The 13096-nt window shown below is 35.1% G+C and overlaps 3 protein-coding genes across 5 annotated transcripts in view; 1 reads left to right on the top strand and 2 right to left on the bottom strand.

Annotated features, from left to right (window-relative positions):
- The first annotated feature begins 330 nt into the window (after window positions 1–330).
- On the top strand, window positions 331–2005 carry ppan (Brix domain-containing protein peter pan). Its single transcript, XM_014248067.3, has 5 exons — window positions 331–776; window positions 836–1015; window positions 1079–1263; window positions 1321–1772; window positions 1839–2005. Exons 1-5 carry the CDS (start codon window positions 444–446, stop codon window positions 1940–1942), a joined length of 1254 nt encoding a protein of 417 aa, XP_014103542.2. The 5' UTR covers window positions 331–443; the 3' UTR covers window positions 1943–2005.
- On the bottom strand, window positions 1995–3073 carry Bdbt (Bride of doubletime). Of its 2 annotated transcripts, XM_070110337.1 has the most exons (2): window positions 2872–3073; window positions 1995–2811 (listed from the first exon to the last, which is right to left on the bottom strand). In XM_070110337.1, the coding sequence occupies exons 1-2, from the start codon at window positions 2930–2932 to the stop codon at window positions 2066–2068; spliced, it is 807 nt and encodes a 268-aa protein (XP_069966438.1). In that variant the 5' UTR covers window positions 2933–3073; the 3' UTR covers window positions 1995–2065. The 2 variants fall into 2 exon arrangements, with proteins under 2 accessions (XP_069966438.1, XP_014103543.2); XM_014248068.3 differs by having other exon boundaries at window positions 1995–3071.
- Window positions 3074–4108: 1035 nt separating this feature from the next.
- Window positions 4109–13096, bottom strand: part of neur (E3 ubiquitin-protein ligase neur) — a 41770-nt gene continuing 32782 nt past the window's right edge. For both annotated transcript variants that reach the window (XM_014248036.3, XM_014248035.3), the window contains exons 2-3: window positions 7890–9709; window positions 4109–7779 (exon numbers count right to left, since the gene is read on the bottom strand). In XM_014248036.3, coding sequence (XP_014103511.2) covers window positions 7519–7779; window positions 7890–9709 — 2081 coding nt within the window. In that variant the 3' untranslated portion in view covers window positions 4109–7518. The remainder of the gene's footprint in view (window positions 7780–7889; window positions 9710–13096) is intronic.

Genomic DNA, 13096 nt, shown 5'->3' with positions numbered 1-13096 from the left:
AAACCGGTAAGTTCCGGATCAATAGAGGTTTGCTACTATACTTGCGCAACTAAAGTTATTTAAATTGTTTAGTTGTTACAGCAAGAGTGAGCAACTGAATCACATTGGTTTGCCCAATACTGGTCATGGTAACAGAGGTGCATTTATTATTAAACAATATTTTCCATACTTAAAGTTTTTTTATATTTAATAAAAATAAAATTTGTGCATGTGCAATTGAAAGTTATGTTTTATTTACATAAATATTTTTTACAAACGTTATAGCCTATTCACAGCTGAGACTCTTTAAAAATCATTGTGAATAGCAAATACTTTTTAAAAAGAAGAAGATTGTAAACACGCGGATCCTCATGCGATTCTTTGAATGGTTTAGTGATAATTTGTATTAATTCTCAAATAAAGATTTTATAAATTAAAAGCAATTTCTAAAGCGGAACATAAAAATGGGCAAAACTAAAAAGAAGGCACATCCTAAAAAACGCACAGCAGCATTCAAGGAAAAGGAATCCAATGAGCTGGTGGAAGCACCACATTCTTTTGTAATACATCGAGGGCTTTCATGTCCCTATATCACCGATTTAACATTGGATTTTCGAAAAATCATGGAACCATTTACAGCATTACAGTTAAAAGAGAAGAAAATTAATCGCATTAAAGATTTTGTGGCAATGAGCGGGTTCTTTCATGTTTCCCACATGGGTATATTCAATAAAGCCACATCCCAGTTGTCATTTAAAATTGTACGTATGCCGCGTGGTCCTACACTTACTTTCAAGGTAAATTTTGCTATAATTGCTTTATATAATTAATAAAAACAAAACGAAACTGACAACAGGTGCACCAATTTACTCTGGCGCGAGATGTGCTCTCAAACAGCAAAAGACAGTTTGTGGACGACGATATGTTTAAGCACTCACCACTTGTTATTATGAATAATTTCACAGGTGATGGTAAACATCTAAAGTTAATGGCCAGCACGTTTCAGAATATGTTTCCCGCAATCAATTTAGCACAAGTATGTATAAATTCTGCTTCTTTTTAATATTATTATACCTTATAATTTATTTTAAAAAAATAGGTAAACATTGCTACAATCCGTCGTTGTGTGTTGTTCTCATATACACCGGAAACAAATTTAATAGAAATGCGTCATTATTCAGTCCAAGTGGTGCCAGTCGGCTTAACGCGAGGTGTTAAAAAGCTTGTAATGGGCAAAATACCAAACTTATCCAAATGTGAAGATATTGCTGATTTCATAATGCAGTAAGTTAATATTTTTTGATTAAATGCAATTTAGTAAATATTTAACTATTTCTACAGAGACGGAGGAGCTTCAGAGTCGGAAATGGAAGATGATGAGCAATCGCAGGTTGTTCTACCACAAACTCTTAAACGTAAAGGCAATTTAGAGGATAATAAATCAGCTGTGCGTCTGTTTGAAATTGGTCCACGCTTAACTATGCAATTAATGAAAATCGAGGAAGGTCTTCTAACCGGTGAAGTACTTTATCACGATCACATAGTCAAGACGGAAGAGGAAAAGGAAACGCTTCGTAAAATGATAGAGAAGAAACGAAAACTAAAAGAATACCGAAAAACAGTACAAGAAGAGAACCGTAAACGCAATTTACGTGCAAAAGAGGAAGTGTCCGGTAAACGCAAGAAACATAAGAGCGAAGCAGCAGCTATTGGTGATGAAACGAAGGAAGACAGCGATCCCGAAAACGATGCAGAATACTATAAACAAGAAGTTGGCGAAGATCCTGATGAAGGTAAGAATTAAAAAACTTATTTCTTCCAAATAAATTTGTTAGTAATATATTCGATTAACTTTGCAGAACTGTTCAAATCTGAAAGCAAGTCAAGGAAACGTGCCAGCTTGCCGCCAAGTTTAAAGTTCAAGAGTAAGAAGCTGAAAAAAGCGCAAGAAAAAAGAAAGTGATGCTCATATATATATTTAAGTAGTATATTGTTAACATTCAATAAAAACCCAATTTCTCAGAAATTTTTTCTTATTTTTACAATTTTATTACACCGTCCTTAAAAAAATACATTTTTTGTCAGTCTAACTAAACATACGTTTCACTACATTTTTATACTGCTCATTGCTGGTTTTCCAACTTTCCCCTAAACGTTGATGAAGTTTAGCAAATTCTCTTTTTCCTTGATAATTTGGAACACCCTCAATAAGTTTTTGAGCTTTTTCAAATTCTTTAAGATGATAAAATGCCATTGCTCTGCGGTAAATACTTTTCTCTGTAGCATTTGGGTGCTCTTCTACAAACTTTGTTTGATACAGTACATCTTCGTAGCGCTGTTCGTTCAACAAACAAGCTGCTAAATTAGTCTGAATTTGTGTAAAAAGCGTTTGCATTTCCTCACCCGATATACCATCCTTGCTTACCGTCAAACCTTCAAATGGTTTATATGAGATCAAAAATTTTGCGGCGCGCGAAAAATAAGCATGAGCAAAGATGGGATACTGCTTGAACATAACTACGCCGTTTTCCTTGTAACGCATGGCGAGTGCGTACATTTCTGCACCATTTAATTTAAATATTTCCTTTGTTTCTTCTATCCGTATCAGAGTCAATAGGAAACTTATTTCCTCTTTCTTTGTGGCAATGAAGCAACGTGCACGTTCACCTACCACAAGTTGTCGCACAAGCAGTTCTGTATAGCAATCAACCGGTGTGAGAGCACTACCTAATTCCACTGTTTGTTCTTGTTCAATTAACTCATTGGATAGATATTGACTTTCACGTCCATTCAAATTTTGCACTTCTTCCACTTTTATCACAACTTTGGACACTAAATGAGGTTTATTCAATAACTTGAAATTGTCCAAGGATAGAACTTGCTTGCGCAAACCTTTAGCCGGCATAGTCCACTCGGTGCCAATATACCACGACATGGGTTTATATTTATCCATTTTAGAGCAGTTTACACTTTATTTCAAAACAAAGCTGAGTTAAAAGATTTAAATTTTTATTTATTATTGAAATAAAGCACAATAAACAATATATGCTGTCAAAGATTATTCCAGTATTCTTGGTCCAGTTGACATTTATCGCAGCAGAGAACGTAAATTATATGATATACGGTCTCTGATCCCAGTACACATTCAGTGCTGCCAAGTTAATTTTTTTAGCCTTATAACAAGGTTTCATTTGATTTAAATAAAATTATTTGATTTATTAAGGTCCCAATTATGTAAATACAATGCCCAATGTTGAGGAGAGGGGGAGGAGTGTATTGGTTGCCTTATATTGTTGTAAAGGAGCTATAGGGAAGTGGTGGGAATTTTCACCAAGAGTTGTGCCTTGGGTTTTCGAAGCTGTAGTTTAACCAATACCAGAGATACTATTCTATGATGTATTTGTCAGATGGCGGGAGCTCGGTAAAGCCATAATGTGAATAACGCTGGAACGTGTCAACGAGCGGCCCTCATTGGCATCTGTGGTGCACTAAGTATAATACCAACATTGGCACTTTATGCCATTCTACAATAGCGTCCGTGGGCATAACCGGCAAATGCAATGCTGCGAAGGTTGCTATCAGACTCCGGAAAGCCGGACCCATTAGGAGTTCCATAATGGGACATACCGAAGTCCTCTCGCACTTCGATTGCATCCCTGATAAACTGGACCACTGCACTGTGGAGCCCACTCCTAGCGGCATCTTCTCCGCGCACATACCTCCGGGGGATCTGTGGGTGAGGCCGAGTCGCTGGAAAAGAGGCGGAGTGAGCTTTTTCACGTATGGATTAAAGATCGAGGGGAAGGTTGGAGGGGGAGTCTTCTGTCGGGAGCTCTCAATTAACTCTTGTGTCTATTTGTCTGACACTGTAGTGTCTTTCAAGCAGAAGTAGCAGCTATTAAGATAGCAGCAGGTGTACTACAATGAAGTGCGGCTTCTTTTAGGGAGGTATTCTCTCTATAATCTATTTCCAACTTTAACGCATATATTTTTTGTATTTAAACGCTTTTTATGCAATGCGGCATTGATTCGAGAATATCTTTTAGGATAACAAACATAACACACAAGAATTAATTTTTGATTAAATTATTGTCCTTGTTATTATAAGAAATTTATAAATATACTCATATTTTTATTTTTTGGTATTTTTAAACTTTATTTGCCTTGCTTTATTCGAAACGAATATTTAGCAAATCGATATCAATTCTCTTTTCATTATCAGTTTTGGCTTATTTTATCATGCAAAACCATTACAATCATGATATTTATATTTTAATATTCATTTAAATTTAATCATTATCATTCACGGTCTTTATATTAATAATAAACAAATGTCTTCTGATTTATAACTTTATAATATAATATAATTTACAGTTACGAATCCAACATACAATGAATTCCATAGTGTGGGCCATGTGGCTCAATCTAAGACCTAGTCAGTGCATTTTAGTTTTTTATTTACAGTAAATACGTGACATTTTAATTTAAACATAAAATATATGCAATTTATATCATTTCGAAAATAACACATGATTAAAAAAATAAGTCGAATTCTAACCTCTACCTCTAACCTCTAAATAACGTCTTGAGCTATGTATGGATAGGCGTAGTAAATTTATAATGTTTAAATGGGTTTGTATAGTTCATAAATACATATTTTGTTTGTCGCTATGCATGTATACAACTGTGTTTCAAAACTTTACTGTATTTCATTGTGTATCAACATGCATTACTTTAAATAAAAGAAAAATATATACTTATATATATAATATATATATATATTTCAACGATGTAATTGGTGAATCGTACAATTATTTGGCGGAAGTGTAGTCGCACAGTTGGCATTAAAAAATATTTTGTTAACATCAGGTTATACCTATTTGCTTCATAAATTATACATTTTATTGAGCATTTGGCGTATCAAATTCTTTTTCGTATTGTTGTTTTCCAAATTCAAGTTTTTGTTTTATTTTATATATGATATTATGTAGCTAAAATTCACTTTTGATATATATATTTTTTTATATATCCTTTATTATTATCCATATTACAATTGCTATTTAAGAAGCTTAAAAACTTTTAAATCGGTAGCATTTTGTATTTTAATTAAAACTGACATTAAAATAGTTTGCTTGTCGTCATTTATTATATTATTGGTATCTTTTATTGAATAAACTTGAATTTATTATTTTATTTTTATGTAATGTCATTCATTAGTAATCATCAATTTAACTTTTTTGCATTTATTTCAAATAGCTTAAATCTCATTTTTGCTTCGTGCCTTTAAACACAATCTTATATTTATTTTTTAATATTCGTTGACTAGAAATTAATACAAAAAATAACTTAATACTAAACATAAGCTTGTATAACTATCTCAAAAGTATAAAAAAATATTCAAGTCTTAAAATAGGAAACTAAAACTATCTTGCTCAGTAAATTGTTCATTATAAACTTGAGAAAAATACAATACAAAAGATAACAAATCAAATGACAAGTAGAGGTACTGCTTAACATGCACATAAGCCTTCCTTTTTTTTTTGAATTTATAGCTTATTTATTGTACACCGTTTTAATAAATTATTGAAAGGATTTTATTTAATAAAATATAAAAATTACACCGTATTTAAAATAATATAAGAAAGAATCTAACAGTGTTGCCACTTTATACACATAAATAATAATTTTTGCAATACATCTTTTCATTATGCAATTATTTTCCAAAAATATAGGAAATTTTCATCTAAAAATAAATTGGATTTTTATACATTTGGTGGAAAACGGTAAAGCGCGTGTTGAAGTCTGCTTATATATGTATGTATGTACACTAATAATATGGAAAGCATTTTCTGCTCCAACCCCGTACAATCTGAAATTTTACTTTAACAAAATTACACGAGCATTGTAAAGAAAAAAATACATAATGCTGTTAACAATTTAATGTAGTTTTTTTTGTTTTATTTTTTTAGGCAGTTTTTATTGTATCTATAGTAGCTGTACTCAATTTTTCACGACACAAATAATAGCAGTTTTGGCAGTTTTGCTTATAAAAAAAAAAAAATGTAGCATGCATTCAAAAAAATTGACCTTTATGTGTTTTTTATATAACGTTTGAGAAGTGCACTGTGACTGGTAATTAGGAATTTTTACCGGTTTATTCGAAAATGCTGAAATAACGGTAAATAGAGCGTGTGCAATACAGTTAGTAACTATGAATAAAAATATTATGTGATTAATTGAGAGAGGGAAAGGCTGATTTGGTTATTAACGCAATTTAAATTTATTTCTGATTGGCAATAAGAATAAACAATTCAAAATGCTTTAAGCAAAACAAGCAAATAATAAGAAAATTATATGAAACATCTTAACGCACAATTTCCAGCTAAACTATCGACATTGAATCAGCCTTATAATTAATCACATAATAGTAAGTAAATTTTAAACGTAACAAATCATTTTTGGACTTCACATTTTGAAAACACTATAAAATTGCAATTATTTCTGCATTAAATATTACTAATTACAATATTATATAACTATATTTAATTTCAATTTCGTCGCCAATAAACGCTGCTTAAATTATTATAATAATTTTTAGTTTTTCTTTTATAAAATCACAAATTTAGAATATAGTTCTGTTACAATTGTTTTTTACTTATGTTTTTTGTTTTTTTTTTTTTTGCTATTTGCTATTTGCGTTTTGCATTTTATCTTTTTAGTCTAATTTAAACTTACAATTTGCATAATGCAGCGTTCAGTTTTAATGCTTCGCGGAGTTTTAAACTACTCTGCATTTGGTTTTTGTTTGACGTAGCATTATATCTAAATCCTAACTGCTGGCACTAAATACAAAATCTACACGTGTCTGCTCTGCTTTAGAGTAAATGCGTTTGTTGTTTTTCATTTGCTTTTATATTAGTTAATTATTATTTTTTACTTTGCAGCTTTTTTCTTAAAGTAGTCTAGTCTGCCTTTTAAAGTTGCTAATAATATAATACGTTTTAATTACAATTTAGTTTATTTTTAATCATAAGTGCAGTGTTCTCTTATATTTTTGGACAATTTTGTTGTTTTAGTTTTTAGTTTTTCTTGCAATTTTTTATTAATTATCTGTGTATGTAGTGTAAAATTGCGAGTTGTTTAGTTATTCGGTCACATAACGATTATCATTCATTCATCTCATTTGTCTTTGACTGCGAGTAACAATTTCTATGCTTAATTTAAGCACGTGACGGTTTTACTGTTGCCTAATAGCCTTTGTTCACATTTCTTTGCTTCCTTTTTGGTATACCCGTATTATATACTTAGTTAGGAGGCAATTTCAGCTAAAGTAGGAATTACGTTTTCATCTTACTCTCTCACGTTCTCATTGTTTTAAATATTATTGTAATAATCTAACGCTTTTTTGTAACGCGAAATTGTAAATTTAAAAAAATCGAATCTACTTTTGGCATTAGCATAGATAGTTAGTTGCATTCCATTTCACCTGTTTTGAGTTTAAATTTTGTATTATTATTTTATTGTGCCTCATTGTTCCGTTCATGTGGTATATGTGCGTATAACATCACGTATGACGGCTCTACACAGTGGACACTGACCGCCACCAACACCACGCCACTGCTCGATAGCGCAGTCGTAACACATGCACATGTGTCCGCACATATAAAGCACTGAGTCGATTTGATTTTCATAGCAGATCGTGCATTCAGCGCCAGCGCTGCTATTGCCACTGTGATCCACGGTGTCTTTCCATTTATTCATCTCCTGAGTGGAATTGCAACCGTTCAACGAGGACACAGGCTGCAAAAGATTGAGTGGTAAATAAAGAAAATTATAGGTTAGAATTGTTGACAATTTATGGTAGTATTCAGCTTCTGTAATACTTTTTTTATAATTGCATTGTTACTCACCTCAATGTACTGATTATTTGTCATTGTTGACGAACAAGCGCCAGCCAGTACACCCGATGTTGGCTGCCTTGTTGCGGTCACACCATTACCGCCACCACTCACACTATTCAGTTCGTGTGTCGAGTTTGCAGGCGGTAAATTCACAACCAACACAGTACCGCCACCGTTGGGCTGAATCTGTATGAGATCCCCACTTGATGGCATACTGATCATGTGACCGGTCGCCGTCGCCGTGGTATTGCCATTGGTTTTGGTGACGGGCGTGACCGTCGACACCGTCGCTGCAGGTACATTACAATGAGTTTGCGCCGCTGCCGCCACATTGGCCGTCATGGAGGCTAGTGTCGCCGCAGAGCTGTTCATGGTGTTGTGTGATGCCACAGTGAGCGCAGAGTTGTGCAACATTTTGCGCGATTCAGACATTTGGCTATTCAGACTATTCATCGATTCGGCAATTGACATGTTGCCGTGTTGCGGCAGGCGTTGTGTTGACGGTGCGGCTGAGAGCGGTTGTTGTGGATAGTTAACCATATTAGGTAGCTGTTGGCGGAACATGCGCACCGACTGTGTGGAGCCGTAAACATCGAGGAAAGCCCACAGCTGTAGGGATTGATCGACATGCATGACAACAACGGCCGGGCCATTGTTTTTGCTTATGGTTACCTCACCATTGGGCGCGACAAAGAAGGCGATCTCGTCACCGCGTTGTGGTTGTGAGGCGATATCCTTGCTCACCACCCAATATTCGGGGCGATCGAGCAGAAAATCAGAATCGTTGGGTAGGTCGGAGGGTTGCAGTGCCGCCGGGTTGCAGGAGGTAAGGCCCAGCGCCAATGCGCCCAAGTACATTTGTTCGGTTTTCAGTATTTGTACAATCACCTTCTCGCCGATGCGTATGGGACGCGCTGTGAACACATAACCCTGGCAGAAGTCATTTTCTGTGCGTGACGCTATGAACCGATCCATGGAGAGACGCACATTGCGGCCTTTGGTGATGTGAAATGGCACCGGTATGAGGCGGCCGTTGGCATTGTAGCGCAACGGTGGCAGACCATTGGCCATATCTTGTGCAAACGGCATTTGTTCCATAGAAATATTCAGCGATTGCATTGAAGGCAACACATGACGATCCAAATCCTGCTCGACAGCTGGCAATGAGCGACGCGATTGTTGATGCGGGTGATGTGGATTCAGTGGTATTTGTGGACCGGGCAATGTGCCACCAACACCAATTACACCACTATTGCCGGCAGGTAATGCTACACCGGCGGCCACGAGTCCATTGCCGCTCTGTTGATACATATAGACGCGCGCATCTAAGAACTCAATAGCAGTGCAATTGCCATAGATGTCAACCAAGGTCCAGAGTAAACCACGCGTATCGATGCCGCTCAATATGACACCCTTCTCCACGTTGTTGATGCCATAGATCACATCACCAGCCGAATTGACGTAGTAATAAAGTATGTTATCCTTTTCGCAATACTGTTCGTGCAGCGCTTTCGCCCAGAAACCGGGACGATTCGTTAGGTCGGGACACGCGTACTTGGGCAGCGCACCCTCCAGCGTTGCCGGATCGTTGCTGGTGAAACCGAAACGTATGCCGCCATTCCAATTGTTTGAAATTTCTGAGAAGCGTACACATATGCGCTCGTTGATGCGCACCGGGCGTGCTGAGAAGGTGATCGCGCGGCAGAAGCTTTCGAAACGACGTGCCAAAGTGCCGTCCCGTGATATCCGTATGTTGTCGCCATGTACGGTGTGAAACTGGAGTGGTGGCAAGTTGTTGGGACCGGCGCAGGAGGATGGTGAGCGACGAACTGGAAGGAAGAAAGCATACAAACAATCAGATATATTAACAATAAATGTAATAAAGATTATATGTACATGTATGATGGGAGTCTATTGACTCCACTATTGCTCAGTAGAGGTAGCTTTTAGATATTTAAAACCAATTGTAAATCAATAAAGCCTAATTATAATGGATTGGACTCAAAAAACTAGCAAATGATTCAACAGTTTTGAGGCCGAGCTTCGCCATAGTTGTGTGGTTTGGCGGATCTATATATATTGAAAGTAAAAGATATCACAAGTTTTAACTAAATAAAAATATATTTTTATTCCAAAAATTTTTGTTGCAGTCAAGCTAGATATACATACATACTTGTACATACATTTATATTTTTTTTTCTTTGCTTCGCTAATGTTTTCATATGTACGAACGTGTGCAGGTTATGTCCTTAAGGGGTTACATGGGTTTCGTCGAGCAAAAAACGACGGTTCATATAAAAAATGAAAATATTTTATTCAAACTTTTTATTATTCCGAAGACACATATGCATACATATTTGATAAAGATTTTGTGAAATTTTCAAAGGAAAATATTAAAACACGGGCATTACGACGTTATTTCCCGCAGTCCCTCGGAAAAAAGGTGCTTCCGCGTTGACAGCAGAACTTCTGACAGGATCATCAAAAGTAAAAAAAAAGTGTTTGAACTAAGACCATTAACTAGGTATTGGACAGAGAAAAAATAAATAAAGTAAAATTATAATTTTGGCAGACTTAAAAAAAACGCAAATTTTGGTGAAAATTTCTCTACGTTTTTTTGTTTTAAATAATTGTAATTAAAAGAAGATAAGTGTATTTGAAAGAAGATAATTGTAATTGAATTCAAGATCTTGTAAAGGATATTTTGAAGATTTGTAAAAAAATTTACTAAAAACGGTTGAGTAGTTAGCGAGAAATCTTGACAACCGACTTTGAAAGCACAGTTTCGAGAAAAACGCGTTAAAAGTTTTAAGGGACTATATACCTGACCACAAGCGCGCAACTTTTCAAAGCTGTACCTCCAAAACTATTACTGCGATCAACTTGAGAGTTTGGGACAATATTCTAGAGATGTTATAGAATTAAATAAGACAATACTTTTTTTGTTTTGTTTTTTGAACCCTTTAAGCACAATTAAGTACTTTACATGCTATATAAATACGATTCTACGTAGCAACATGCCTACCCTATTTTCAGCATTTACATATATATGAACTATATACTCGTATAAATGTTTCCTTAAATCCTTGTCCACTTGAAGAGCAGAAAGCAGCTGGCGCATGCCCATTTTCCAATTTTCGAAATAAAGGCAAAAATGTGAAGACATGAAACGTGCAACAACAATTGGTTACTGCCTACTTAATGCTTTTTTGTAATGTTTCTTCGCTTTTCGACAAACCAACCGACACAGCACGCTTGGCTGCAATGGCATTTGTTATAGTTGTTTTTGCTTGACTTGAGCTAGCGTCTTGTGCACCTACGTTGTTGTTATCCTTGCCAGGCAACCGGTTTATTGTCTGTCCTTAATTTGAAGTCGGACCAAACCAACAGATGCTATTTCACATTACTTGATCCTTGCGCTCATCTGAATATAAAAAGCAAAAAAACAACAACGACAAGCAATAGCGTAGAATGATATCTACTACCTTGGATCAATGTGTCGTCAATGCTTCAACATACTTACACATATTTACTTGAGCGCATGCGTATGCGCCATACATACAAAATACATGGTTGTGTGTCGACATGTTAATTTTTCTGTCGCGGCTGTTGCGTTCATGCCTATTTTTGGCTTTACTTTCAGAAGGGTAGCTGATTGTTGATCCCATTATACATTTTTTTACTTTTTATTTTCTGTTGTAAGCTATTATGCGCGCAAGTGGCACGCGTCTGGGATCGTCCTTATGTTGTCGTTGTCGAAGTTGTTGCGGTTGATTTAAATTCAATTTTTTCGCCTTTGCTTTTGTGCGCGCCAGCCGTCACGAATATCATTATGCATTTTATGTATGTATATATGTCATGTTAAGCTATGCTATGTTGTATTATGTGCAGCAGCCGTATGACAGTAGGTGAGTCGACGCATTAACCGCCTGACCGTCTGTCGATCGCAAGTGCTGCCGGGTGCTGTGGCTTGCAGCTTTTACTTTTTTTCTTATTTTCTTAACATTCCGTTGCGGCAACTGCTGTTGCTTTTGCTAGCATATTTGCAAATTAATTATTTGCGCCCTTCTCCAGCTTTTTATTTGCAGCTACTACTTTATAAATACACTTATTAATATGTATGTATGTATATGTAAGTATGTATGTAACATAAGTTAGCTTATGTTAAGTGGTTTGCGGCAGCATGCTCTTTTTAAAAAAAAAAATCGCTAAGTAATTAAGGACATAACATAGGAAAGATGGTCGGGCGGTCCCTTTGGCAAGTTTCTACATACACACATATGTACATGTGTAGATATGAATGTAAAGAAAAGTTATGTAAAATGCTTTTGCGCATACTTCATAACTTTGAGTCACTTAATCGTCCTTAGGGCAGCTTCTTATCGCCTTAAACATATGTTTATATGTGTGTATATCTTCTCTACAACAATTATACCTGAATATGTAGCTACAGTTTGGACACAATTTTTTTAACTTTAAGCAACTAAGGAAACAACTGTTGCTATTGGAATATTTTAAACCACAATCGTCATTTGTTTTGGCGTGCTGCTGTCGAACTTTGCTTGTTGCTTTTCTGGTACAATTTTTTGAATACAACAACTTTAGTATCAACAGTTTTTATTATTTCTTCCTTTTTGCAACTACATATTGCGGTTACATATGTGATAAGATAAACATTTCTTTATAAAAGTTAAGTTTGGCAAAACTTGTTTAACGTTCAAGTGTCGCTTCCTTTTGCTCTTCTGTTGTTGGTGCTCTGGCCAGATTCTACCATATTTTTTAACGGCCAACTTTAATAATCAAATAGTTTTGTGAAAACTGTAGGCCTAAAATTTTCATTAACTAACTCAAATGTTTATGAAGATAAATATGTATGTGCATGTGTATACTTGTGTGTATATATTCAAGCATGTAAATTTATCGCTGAATTGCCACTTATAGTTTAATTTAAAGAAAAGATAGCTACGATTGGCTTATCAGGCAAATCTCCAAGCTATTCAGTCATATTAATGTAAGTGTTTTATTAAAATGGGCCTTTATTAAAAAAATAAAAAAAAGATATAAACGATTCAATTTATTTTTCTTTTAATTAATTTGTTCAAATTTTCTCATTTTTTTCATTTTTAGATGTTGTTTTTTTCACTGTTGTTTTTCACTTTGCGAAAATAATATGTTAGAATCATTATGTAGTAGCTGAGGTTGACAAAAGCTAAGTT

Source organism: Bactrocera oleae, chromosome 2 (assembly GCF_042242935.1).
Source record: "Bactrocera oleae isolate idBacOlea1 chromosome 2, idBacOlea1, whole genome shotgun sequence".
NCBI classification, from domain to species: Eukaryota; Metazoa; Arthropoda; class Insecta; order Diptera; family Tephritidae; genus Bactrocera; species Bactrocera oleae.
The sequence above is the reverse complement of the archived record's forward strand: the minus strand, read 5'-3'. Positions and strand labels throughout refer to the sequence as shown.